The 12,500-nt window shown below is 48.9% G+C and overlaps 1 protein-coding gene across 1 annotated transcript in view; it reads left to right on the top strand.

The window, feature by feature from the left end:
• The window catches only part of LOC113815324 (serine/arginine repetitive matrix protein 1-like), a 15,921-nt gene extending 6,783 nt beyond the window's left edge, over positions 1 to 9,138 (top strand). Inside the window, exons 4-15 of the mRNA XM_070127733.1 lie at positions 1 to 31; positions 463 to 593; positions 1,659 to 1,973; positions 2,289 to 2,433; positions 2,559 to 2,704; positions 4,603 to 4,917; positions 5,233 to 5,377; positions 7,079 to 7,492; positions 7,677 to 7,814; positions 7,953 to 8,274; positions 8,374 to 8,458; positions 8,906 to 9,138. The exon at positions 1 to 31 is cut by the window's left edge and continues 366 nt beyond it. Coding sequence (XP_069983834.1) covers positions 1 to 31; positions 463 to 593; positions 1,659 to 1,973; positions 2,289 to 2,433; positions 2,559 to 2,704; positions 4,603 to 4,917; positions 5,233 to 5,377; positions 7,079 to 7,492; positions 7,677 to 7,814; positions 7,953 to 8,274; positions 8,374 to 8,458; positions 8,906 to 9,138 — 2,420 coding nt within the window. The remainder of the gene's footprint in view (positions 32 to 462; positions 594 to 1,658; positions 1,974 to 2,288; positions 2,434 to 2,558; positions 2,705 to 4,602; positions 4,918 to 5,232; positions 5,378 to 7,078; positions 7,493 to 7,676; positions 7,815 to 7,952; positions 8,275 to 8,373; positions 8,459 to 8,905) is intronic.
• Positions 9,139 to 12,500: the final 3,362 nt, after the last annotated feature.

Here is a 12,500-nt window from a genome sequence, read left to right as displayed (position 1 = left end):
CTAGGTCGCGGAGTCTACGTCGAATGGCAGAGTGTCCATCAGGCTCACAGGAATTAAAAGAGATTTAATATCTTTTAGTCCAGAATTGCAGAGGGGATACATTTTTTTTTTTTTTTTTGTTCTTTTGTCTTTTTGTTTTCTTATACCCTTTTTTCTTTTGTTCCCTTTTGTCTTTTTCTTTTCTTTGTCTTTTTAATTTCTATTTTTAAATTTAAATTCTGTTTAAAATTCTATTTGTTCTTTTCTTTTTGTTTTCTTATACTCTTTTTTCTTTTGTTCCCTTTTGGATTTTTCTTTTTTTTATTTCTTTTCTTTTGTTTCCTTTTTCATATTCAGAACCAGCGCCACGGACTCAAAAGCGAGGTCACAGAGTCCACAGGAGAACCAGACAAACAGACTCAAAAGCGAGGTCACAGAGTCCACAGGAGAACCAGACAAACAGACTCAAAAGCGAGGTCACAGAGTCCACAGGAGAACCAGCCAAACAGACTCAAAAGCGAGGTCACAGAGTCCACAGCAGAACCAGCCAAACAAACTCAAATACAAGGTCACAGAGTCCACAGGAGAACCAGCCAAACAGACTCAGAAGCGAGGTCACAGAGTCCACAGGAGAACCAGCCAAACAGACTCAAAAGCGAGGTCACAGAGTCCACAGGAGAACCAGACAAACAGACTCAAAAGCGAGGTCACAGAGTCCACAGGAGAACCAGACAAACAGACTCAAAAGCGAGGTCACAGAGTCCACAGGAGAACCAGACAAACAGACTCAAAAGCGAGGTCACAGAGTCCACAGAAGAACCAGCCAAACAGACTCAAAAGCGAGGTCACAGAGTCCACAGGAGAACCAGCCAAACAGACTCAAATACAAGGTCACAGAGTCCACAGGAGAACCAGCCAAACAGACTCAAAAGCGAGGTCACAGAGTCCACAGGAGAACCAGCCAAACAGACTCAAAAGCGAGGTCACAGAGTCCACAGGAGAACCAGCCAAACAGACTCAAAAGCGAGGTCACAGAGTCCACAGGAGAACCAGCCAAACAGACTCAGAAGCGATGTCACAGAGTCCACAGGAGAACCAGCCAAACAGACTCAAAAGCGAGGTCACAGAGTCCACAGGAGAACCAGACAAACAGACTCAAAAGCGAGGTCACAGAGTCCACAGGAGAACCAGACAAACAGACTCAAAAGCGAGGTCACAGAGTCCACAGGAGAACCAGCCAAACAGACTCAGAAGCGAGGTCACAGAGTCCACAGGAGAACCAGACAAACAGACTCAAATACAAGGTCACAGAGTCCACAGAAGAACCAGCCCAACAGACTCAAAGGCGAGGTCACAGAGTTCACAGGAGAACCAGACAAACAGACTCAAAAGCGAGGTCACAGAGTCCACAGGAGAACCAGACAAACAGACTCAAAAGCGAGGTCACAGAGTCCACAGGAGAACCAGCCAAACAGACTCAGAAGCGAGGTCACAGAGTCCACAGGAGAACCAGACAAACAGACTCAAAAGCGAGGTCACAGAGTCCACAGGAGAACCAGCCAAACAGACTCAAAAGCGAGGTCACAGAGTCCACAGGAGAACCAGCCAAACAGACTCAGAAGCGAGGTCACAGAGTCCACAGGAGAACCAGACAAACAGACTCAAAAGCGAGGTCACAGAGTCCACAGGAGAACCAGCCAAACAGACTCAAAAGCGAGGTCACAGAGTCCACAGAAGAACCATTGCCACGGACTCAGAAGCGAGGTCACAGAGTCCACAGGAGAACAAGCCAAACAGACTCAGAAGCGAGGTCACAGATTCCACGGGAGAACCAGACAAACAGACTCAAAAGCGAGGTCACAGAGTCCACAGGAGAACCAGCCAAACAGACTCAAATACAAGGTCACAGAGTCCACAGAAGAACCATTGCCACGGACTCAAAAGCGAGGTCACAGAGTCCACAGGAGAACCAGACAAACAGACTCAGAAGCGAGGTCACAGAGTCCACAGGAGAACCAGCCAAACAGACTCAGAAGCGAGGTCACAGAGTCCACAGGAGAACCAGCCAAACAGACTCAAAAGCGAGGTCACAGAGTCCACGGGAGAACCAGCCAAACAGACTCAAAAGCGAGGTCACAGATTCCACGGGAGAACCAGACAAACAGACTCAGAAGCGAGGTCACAGAGTCCACAGGAGAACCAGCCAAACAGACTCAGAAGCGAGGTCACAGAGTCCACAGGAGAACCAGCCAAACAGACTCAAAAGCGAGGTCACAGAGTCCACAGGAGAACCAGCCAAACAGATTCAGAAGCGAGGTCACAGAGTCCACAGGAGAACCAGCCAAACAGACTCAAATACAAGGTCACAGAGTCCACAGAAGAACCATTGCCACGGACTCAAAAGCGAGGTCACAGAGTCCACAGGAGAACCAGACAAACAGACTCAGAAGCGAGGTCACAGAGTCCATAGGAGAACCAGCCAAACAGACTCAAAAGCGAGGTCACAGAGTCCACAGGAGAACCAGCCAAACAGATTCAGAAGCGAGGTCACAGAGTCCACAGGAGAACCAGACAAACAGACTCAGAAGCGAGGTCACAGAGTCCACAGGAGAACCAGACAAACAGATTCAGAAGCGAGGTCACAGATTCCACGGGAGAACCAGCCAAACAGACTCAAAAGCGAGGTCACAGAGTCCACAGGAGAACCAGCCAAACAGACTCAGAAGCGAGGTCACAGAGTCCACAGGAGAACCAGCCAAACAGATTCAGAAGCGAGGTCACAGAGTCCACAGGAGAACCAGACAAACAGACTCAAAAGCGAGGTCACAGAGTCCACAGGAGAACCAGCCAAACAGACTCAAATACAAGGTCACAGAGTCCACAGAAGAACCATTGCCACGGACTCAAAAGCGAGGTCACAGAGTCCACAGGAGAACCAGACAAACAGACTCAGAAGCGAGGTCACAGAGTCCACGGGAGAACCAGACAAACAGACTCAAAAGCGAGGTCACAGAGTCCACAGGAGAACCAGACAAACAGACTCAAAAGCGAGGTCACAGAGTCCACAGGAGAACCAGACAAACAGACTCAGAAGCGAGGTCACAGAGTCCACAGGAGAACCAGACAAACAGACTCAGAAGCGAGGTCACAGAGTCCACAGGAGAACCAGACAAACAGACTCAAAAGCGAGGTCACAGAGTCCACAGGAGAACCAGACAAACAGACTCAGAAGCGAGGTCACAGAGTCCACGGGAGAACCAGACAAACAGACTCAAAAGCGAGGTCACAGAGTCCACAGGAGAACCAGACAAACAGACTCAAAAGCGAGGTCACAGAGTCCACAGGAGAACCAGACAAACAGACTCAGAAGCGAGGTCACAGAGTCCACAGGAGAACCAGACAAACAGACTCAGAAGCGAGGTCACAGAGTCCACAGGAGAACCAGACAAACAGACTCAAAAGCGAGGTCACAGAGTCCACAGGAGAACCAGACAAACAGACTCAGAAGCGAGGTCACAGAGTCCACAGGAGAACCAGACAAACAGACTCAAAAGCGAGGTCACAGAGTCCACAGGAGAACCAGCCAAACAGACTCAAAAGCGAGGTCACAGAGTCCACAGGAGAACCAGCCAAACAGACTCAAAAGCGAGGTCACAGAGTCCACGGGAGAACCAGACAAACAGACTCAGAAGCGAGGTCACAGAGTCCACGGGAGAACCAGCCAAACAGACTCAAAAGCGAGGTCACAGAGTCCACAGAAGAACCAGCCAAACAGACTCAAAAGCGAGGTCACAGAGTCCACAGGAGAACCAGACAAACAGACTCAAAAGCGAGGTCACAGAGTCCACAGGAGAACCAGCCAAACAAACTCAAAAGCGAGGTCACAGAGTCCACGGGAGAACCAGCCAAACAGACTCAAAAGCGAGGTCACAGAGTCCACAGAAGAACCAGCCAAACAGACTCAAAGGCGAGGTCACAGAGTCCACAGGAGAACCAGCCAAACAGACTCAAAAGCGAGGTCACAGAGTCCACAGGAGAACCAGCCAAACAGACTCAGAAGCGAGGTCACAGAGTCCACAGGAGAACCAGACAAACAGACTCAAAAGCGAGGTCACAGAGTCCACAGGAGAACCAGACAAACAGACTCAGAAGCGAGGTCACAGAGTCCACAGGAGAACCAGACAAACAGACTCAAATACAAGGTCACAGAGTCCACAGAAGAATCAGCCCAACAGACTCAAAGGCGAGGTCACAGAGTTCACAGGAGAACCAGACAAACAGACTCAAAAGCGAGGTCACAGAGTCCACAGGAGAACCAGACAAACAGACTCAAAAGCGAGGTCACAGAGTCCACAGGAGAACCAGCCAAACAGACTCAGAAGCGAGGTCACAGAGTCCACAGGAGAACCAGACAAACAGACTCAAAAGCGAGGTCACAGAGTCCACAGGAGAACCAGCCAAACAGACTCAAAAGCGAGGTCACAGAGTCCACAGGAGAACCAGACAAACAGACTCAAAAGCGAGGTCACAGAGTCCACAGGAGAACCAGCCAAACAGACTCAGAAGCGAGGTCACAGAGTCCACAGGAGAACCAGACAAACAGACTCAAAAGCGAGGTCACAGAGTCCACAGGAGAACCAGCCAAACAGACTCAAAAGCGAGGTCACAGAGTCCACAGAAGAACCATTGCCACGGACTCAGAAGCGAGGTCACAGAGTCCACAGGAGAACCAGCCAAACAGACTCAGAAGCGAGGTCACAGATTCCACGGGAGAACCAGACAAACAGACTCAAAAGCGAGGTCACAGAGTCCACAGGAGAACCAGCCAAACAGACTCAAATACAAGGTCACAGAGTCCACAGAAGAACCATTGCCACGGACTCAAAAGCGAGGTCACAGAGTCCACAGGAGAACCAGACAAACAGACTCAGAAGCGAGGTCACAGAGTCCACAGGAGAACCAGCCAAACAGACTCAGAAGCGAGGTCACAGAGTCCACAGGAGAACCAGCCAAACAGACTCAAAAGCGAGGTCACAGAGTCCACGGGAGAACCAGCCAAACAGACTCAAAAGCGAGGTCACAGATTCCACGGGAGAACCAGACAAACAGACTCAGAAGCGAGGTCACAGAGTCCACAGGAGAACCAGACAAACAGACTCAGAAGCGAGGTCACAGAGTCCACAGGAGAACCAGCCAAACAGACTCAAAAGCGAGGTCACAGAGTCCACAGGAGAACCAGCCAAACAGATTCAGAAGCGAGGTCACAGAGTCCACAGGAGAACCAGCCAAACAGACTCAAATACAAGGTCACAGAGTCCACAGAAGAACCATTGCCACGGACTCAAAAGCGAGGTCACAGAGTCCACAGGAGAACCAGACAAACAGACTCAGAAGCGAGGTCACAGAGTCCATAGGAGAACCAGCCAAACAGACTCAAAAGCGAGGTCACAGAGTCCACAGGAGAACCAGCCAAACAGATTCAGAAGCGAGGTCACAGAGTCCACAGGAGAACCAGACAAACAGACTCAGAAGCGAGGTCACAGAGTCCACAGGAGAACCAGACAAACAGATTCAGAAGCGAGGTCACAGATTCCACGGGAGAACCAGCCAAACAGACTCAAAAGCGAGGTCACAGAGTCCACAGGAGAACCAGCCAAACAGACTCAAAAGCGAGGTCACAGAGTCCACAGGAGAACCAGCCAAACAGATTCAGAAGCGAGGTCACAGAGTCCACAGGAGAACCAGACAAACAGACTCAAAAGCGAGGTCACAGAGTCCACAGGAGAACCAGCCAAACAGACTCAAATACAAGGTCACAGAGTCCACAGAAGAACCATTGCCACGGACTCAAAAGCGAGGTCACAGAGTCCACAGGAGAACCAGACAAACAGACTCAGAAGCGAGGTCACAGAGTCCACGGGAGAACCAGACAAACAGACTCAAAAGCGAGGTCACAGAGTCCACAGGAGAACCAGACAAACAGACTCAAAAGCGAGGTCACAGAGTCCACAGGAGAACCAGACAAACAGACTCAGAAGCGAGGTCACAGAGTCCACAGGAGAACCAGACAAACAGACTCAGAAGCGAGGTCACAGAGTCCACAGGAGAACCAGACAAACAGACTCAAAAGCGAGGTCACAGAGTCCACAGGAGAACCAGACAAACAGACTCAGAAGCGAGGTCACAGAGTCCACGGGAGAACCAGACAAACAGACTCAAAAGCGAGGTCACAGAGTCCACAGGAGAACCAGACAAACAGACTCAAAAGCGAGGTCACAGAGTCCACAGGAGAACCAGACAAACAGACTCAGAAGCGAGGTCACAGAGTCCACAGGAGAACCAGCCAAACAGACTCAGAAGCGAGGTCACAGAGTCCACAGGAGAACCAGACAAACAGACTCAAAAGCGAGGTCACAGAGTCCACAGGAGAACCAGACAAACAGACTCAGAAGCGAGGTCACAGAGTCCACAGGAGAACCAGACAAACAGACTCAAAAGCGAGGTCACAGAGTCCACAGGAGAACCAGACAAACAGACTCAAAAGCGAGGTCACAGAGTCCACAGGAGAACCAGCCAAACAGACTCAAAAGCGAGGTCACAGAGTCCACGGGAGAACCAGACAAACAGACTCAGAAGCGAGGTCACAGAGTCCACGGGAGAACCAGCCAAACAGACTCAAAAGCGAGGTCACAGAGTCCACAGAAGAACCAGCCAAACAGACTCAAAAGCGAGGTCACAGAGTCCACAGGAGAACCAGACAAACAGACTCAAAAGCGAGGTCACAGAGTCCACAGGAGAACCAGCCAAACAGACTCAAAAGCGAGGTCACAGAGTCCACAGGAGAACCAGACAAACAGACTCAAAAGCGAGGTCACAGAGTCCACAGGAGAACCAGCCAAACAGACTCAAAAGCGAGGTCACAGAGTCCACAGGAGAACCAGACAAACAGACTCAAAAGCGAGTCACAGAGTCCACAGGAGAACCAGCCAAACAGACTCAAAAGCGAGGTCACAGAGTCCACAGGAGAACCAGACAAACGGATTCAGAAGCGAGGTCACAGAGTCCACAGGAGAACCAGCCAAACAAACTCAAATACAAGGTCACAGAGTCCACAGGAGAACCAGCCAAACAAACTCAAATACAAGGTCACAAAGTCCACAGGAGAACCAGCCCAACAGACTCAAAGGCGAGGTCACAGAGTCCACAGGAGAACCAGACAAACAGACTCAAAAGCGAGGTCACAGAGTCCACAGGAGAACCAGACAAACAGACTCAAAAGCGAAGTCACAGAGTCCACAGGAGAACCAGCCAAACAAACTCAAATACAAGGTCACAAAGTCCACAGGAGAACCAGCCCAACAGACTCAAAGGCGAGGTCACAGAGTCCACAGGAGAACCAGACAAACAGACTCAAAAGCGAAGTCACAGAGTCCACAGGAGAACCAGCCAAACAAACTCAAATACAAGGTCACAAAGTCCACAGGAGAACCAGCCCAACAGACTCAAAAGCGAGGTCACAGAGTCCACAGGAGAACCAGACAAACAGATTCAGAAGCGAGGTCACAGAGTCCACAGGAGAACCAGCCAAACAGACTCAAAAGCGAGGTCACAGAGTCCACAGGAGAACCAGACAAACGGATTCAGAAGCGAGGTCACAGAGTCCACAGGAGAACCAGCCAAACAAACTCAAATACAAGGTCACAGAGTCCACAGGAGAACCAGCCAAACAAACTCAAATACAAGGTCACAAAGTCCACAGGAGAACCAGCCCAACAGACTCAAAGGCGAGGTCACAGAGTCCACAGGAGAACCAGACAAACAGATTCAGAAGCGAGGTCACAGAGTCCACAGAAGAACCAGCCAAACAGACTCAAAAGCGAGGTCACAGAGTCCACAGGAGAACCAGACAAACGGATTCAGAAGCGAGGTCACAGAGTCCACAGGAGAACCAGCCAAACAAACTCAAATACAAGGTCACAGAGTCCACAGGAGAACCAGCCAAACAAACTCAAATACAAGGTCACAAAGTCCACAGGAGAACCAGCCCAACAGACTCAAAGGCGAGGTCACAGAGTCCACAGGAGAACCAGACAAACAGACTCAAAAGCGAGGTCACAGAGTCCACAGGAGAACCAGACAAACAGACTCAAAAGCGAAGTCACAGAGTCCACAGGAGAACCAGCCAAACAAACTCAAATACAAGGTCACAAAGTCCACAGGAGAACCAGCCCAACAGACTCAAAGGCGAGGTCACAGAGTCCACAGGAGAACCAGACAAACAGACTCAGAAGCGAGGTCACAGAGTCCACAGGAGAACCAGACAAACAGACTCAAAAGCGAGGTCACAGAGTCCACAGAAGAATCAGCCAAACAGACTCAAATACATGGTCACAGAGTCCACAGAAGAACCATTGCCACGGACTCAGAAGCGAGGTCACAGAGTCCACAGGAGAACCAGCCAAACAGACTCAGAAGCGAGGTCACAGAGTCCACAGGAGAACCAGCCAAACAGACTCAGAAGCGAGGTCACAGAGTCCACAGGAGAACCAGACAAACAGACTCAGAAGCGAGGTCACAGAGTCCACAGGAGAACCAGCCAAACAGATTCAGAAGCGAGGTCACAGAGTCCACAGGAGAACCAGACAAACAGACTCAAAAGCGAGGTCACAGAGTCCACAGGAGAACCAGACAAACAGACTCAGAAGCGAGGTCACAGAGTCCACAGGAGAACCAGACAAACAGACTCAAAAGCGAGGTCACAGAGTCCACAGGAGAACCAGCCAAACAGACTCAAAAGCGAGGTCACAGAGTCCACGGGAGAACCAGACAAACAGACTCAGAAGCGAGGTCACAGAGTCCACAGGAGAACCAGACAAACAGACTCAGAAGCGAGGTCACAGAGTCCACAGGAGAACCAGCCAAACAGACTCAGAAGCGAGGACACAGAGTCCACAGGAGAACCAGCCAAAAAGACTCAAAAGCGAGGTCACAGAGTCGACAGCACCAACGCCACAGACCCAAATACAAGGTCACAGAGTCGACAGCATCAACGCCACAGACCCAAAACCTGAGGTCAGAGAATCCGCAGACCCATCCCCACACACCCAGCGCCCCGGACTCAAAAGCGAGGTCACAGAATCCAAAACAAAGTCATTCTAAACCACCAGTGCAATGACCTGAGTTGAGAGGAATGACCTCGGTTGGTGCTGCATGTTATGTGGTCGACATATGTGTCCAACAGGTTACCCAAGGGAGTTCATCTTGGGTCAGGCTGTGTCGACTAATGGGATTACGTGTGGTAGGGAGAGAGAGAGAGGAGGAGGGGGGAGAGAGAGGGAGAGAGAGAGGGAGGGGGAAGGAGAGAGAGATGGAGGGAGGGGGAGGGAGGGAGGGAGGGAGAGGGAGAGAGAGAAAGAGAGGGGGAAAGGAGGGAAGGAGAGAGAGAGAGATAGGAAAGGAGGAAAGGAGAAAGGGGGAGGAGGGAAGAAGAGAGAGAAAGAGGGGAGGGAGGAGGGGGGGGGGGAAGGACAGAGAGAGAGAGAGGCTGGCGATGGGAGATTCAGAATGAGAGACGAAAAGAGGAAGGGAGGGGCAGTTTTCCCCGCCCCTCTCTCCTCCCTGCCCTCTCTCTCCTCCCTGCCCTCTCTCCTCCCTGCCCTCTCTCTCCTCCCTGCCCTCTCCCCTCCCTGCCCTCTCCCCCCCCCCCTGCCCTCTCTCCTCCCTGCCCACTCTCTCCCCCTTTCCTCTCTCCTCCCTTCCCTCTCTCCCCCTTTCCTCTCTCCTCCCTCACCTCTCCTCACTGCCCTCTCTCCTCCCTTTCCTCTCTCCTCCCTGCCCTCTCTCCTCCCTGCCCTCCCCCCTCTGCCCCCTCTCTCCCCCTTTCCTCTCTCCTCCCTGCCCTCTCTCCTCCCTGCCCCTTTTCTCCTCCCTGTCCCCTCTCTCCTCCCTGCCGTCTCTCCCCCACCCCCTGCACTCTCTCCTCCCTGCCCTCTCCCCCCCCTGCCCTCTCTCCCCCTTTCCTCTCTCTCCTCCGTGCCCCCTCTCCTCCCTGCCCTCTCTCCTCCCTCCCCTCTCTCCTCCCTGCCCTCTCTCCTCCTGCCCTCTCTCCCCCTTTCCTCTCTCCTCCCTTTCCTCTCTCCTCCCTGCCCTCTCTCTCCTCATGTATATCACATTGGCTTCCCTTTGAGCGAGGTCCGATGGCACTTATCGGGAAGAGTGCCATTCGATGGAGTGTGCCAATTCAATTGATGTCTTTTCATCGACGTGCCAAAAAATGTAATTACTCAGAATCAGAACATCAAAGGTCAGTTTGTAGTTTTCGTTTTTTTTTTTTTTTTTTTTTTTTGTCAAGGCACGTGACAAGGAGTCGAGAATTTTTGTTTGATATCGGACTTCATGCGATGAAGGCACGTGACTTATAAGGTGTTGTTACCTGCATGGTCGGCTCACTCTCTGACTCAAGGTCTGACTCAAGGGCGACTCACTCTCTGACTCAAGGTCGATTCACTTTTTGACTCAAGGTCGACTCACTCTCACTCACGGTCGACTCACTCTATGACTCACGCTCGACTCACACTCTCACTCACGGTCGACTCACTCTCTGACTCACAATCGACTCACGCTGACTTACGCTCCTGACTCATGTTAGTCTATCCTCTGAGAATGACTCAAAGCTTCCTAACTCATACATTCATCCCAAGCGGTCAGTGACTCACACTCACCACACATCGTTTAGGAGCACCCCCCCCCCCCTGACTCACGCTGAACACGCTTTTGCATTCGACTCACGTTCGTCCGTTCTTTGAGTGACTCATACCTCCTAACTCACCTACTCACCACAAACTCCCATTGACTCATCACCGCCACCGCTAATGAGTACCTCTCTCTGACTCACCGCCAGCATCACGTGATCTGGAGCGCATGTGACAAGTATCTTGCCCAGCGTCGTCAAGCCATAGGGGCGAATTTGGCCTTTGTTGCAGAGTTTTTTTCGACCGTAAGGAGTTCAAAGAGATTAAAACTTAACTGTGATGGATTATAAACAAACTTTTCATTGAAGATTTATTCATTTACATATAGACGCTTGTGTGTTTTTTTATCCTTGTTCATATCATTCTTGTCGTTATCGTTGTTATTGTCATTATTGTTATTATCATCATTAGTATTATTATCATTATCACTATTGTCCTTGTTATTGTTATTATTATATCATTAGTATCATTATCGTTATTGTTACCATTGCTATCATCATTATTATTACTGATATTGTTATCATCATTATTACTGATATCATTATCATCATCATTACTATTATCATCATTATCATAATTACCATTTTTATTATTTTCATCATCATTATTGTTATCATCATCATTGTCATTATTACTAATATTATTATTCTTTGCAGTAGTAGCATCACCGTCTTTATCACTGTCCTTTTTGACATATATTTGTGAATTAAGTGGTTATCTTATATTATATTTAAAAAGAGAGAAGGAAAGGAAAGAAGAGGAGAGGAGAGGAGAGGAGAGGAGAGGAGAGGAGAAGAGAGAAGAGGAGAGGAGAGGAGAGAGAGAGAGAGAGAGAGAGAGAGAGAGAGATAGAGAGACAGAGAGAGATAGAGAGGGGGGGGGGGGAGGAAGAGAGAGAGAGGGAAAAGAAGAGAGAGAGGGAAAGAGAGAGAGAGCGGGAAAAAGAGAGAGGGAAAGAGAGAGAGAGAGAGGGAAAAAGAGAGAGAGGGAAAGAGAGAGAGAGAGAGAGGGAGAAGGAAAGAGAGAGAGAGAGAGAGGGAAAAAGAGAGAGTGAGAGAGAGAAAGAGAGAGAGAGGGGGGGGGGAAATGAAGAGAGAGACGGAAAAAGAGAGATAGAGGGAAAAAGAGAGAGAGAGGGAAAAAAGAGAGAGAGAGAAAAAAAGAGAGAGAGAGGGGGAATTAATATCGCAATTGGCTAATGCAACAATGGCTAGTTTAATGTAAAAAAAAAGGCTAGTTAACGTAATAAGGACTTGTTAGTATAACAAAAGAAGACTCATTAATGGTAAAAAGGGCTAATGATTATCAATAATTAATAATAATTATTGATAATTGCAATTTAATAAGAGATGATTGAGATTATAGTTAATTCTAGGGCAAAGGGTTGTCATAATTCTTGTCAGATTTCAGTATAATAATTGATATATTGAGGGTTATCATTTTATTGTATTTTTCCTGTATTTCTTTCCTTATGAAATTTAATTTGATTTTAATTTGTTTTCTTTTTTTCTTTTTTTTCTTTGTCTTTTTCATCAGTTTTATTCATTCATTCTTTCTTTTTTATATCTTATATTGAATATCTTACTTATCTTAATCTTTCTTTTTTTATCAAATCTTAATCTATTTTTTTTTTTTTCTTTTTTTATATATCGTCTCGTCTGTCTGTCTGCATAAAGAAGAAAGTTGTTGCGAGGGTCGGCGGCTTCTTCAGACGAACCAAAGAAACTGTCAAGTCACTATTTTTTTTATTTTTATTTTTTTTACGTTTTT

This window comes from Penaeus vannamei, chromosome 12 (genome assembly GCF_042767895.1).
Source record: "Penaeus vannamei isolate JL-2024 chromosome 12, ASM4276789v1, whole genome shotgun sequence".
Taxonomy (NCBI): Eukaryota; Metazoa; Arthropoda; class Malacostraca; order Decapoda; family Penaeidae; genus Penaeus; species Penaeus vannamei.
The sequence above is the reverse complement of the archived record's forward strand: the minus strand, read 5'-3'. Positions and strand labels throughout refer to the sequence as shown.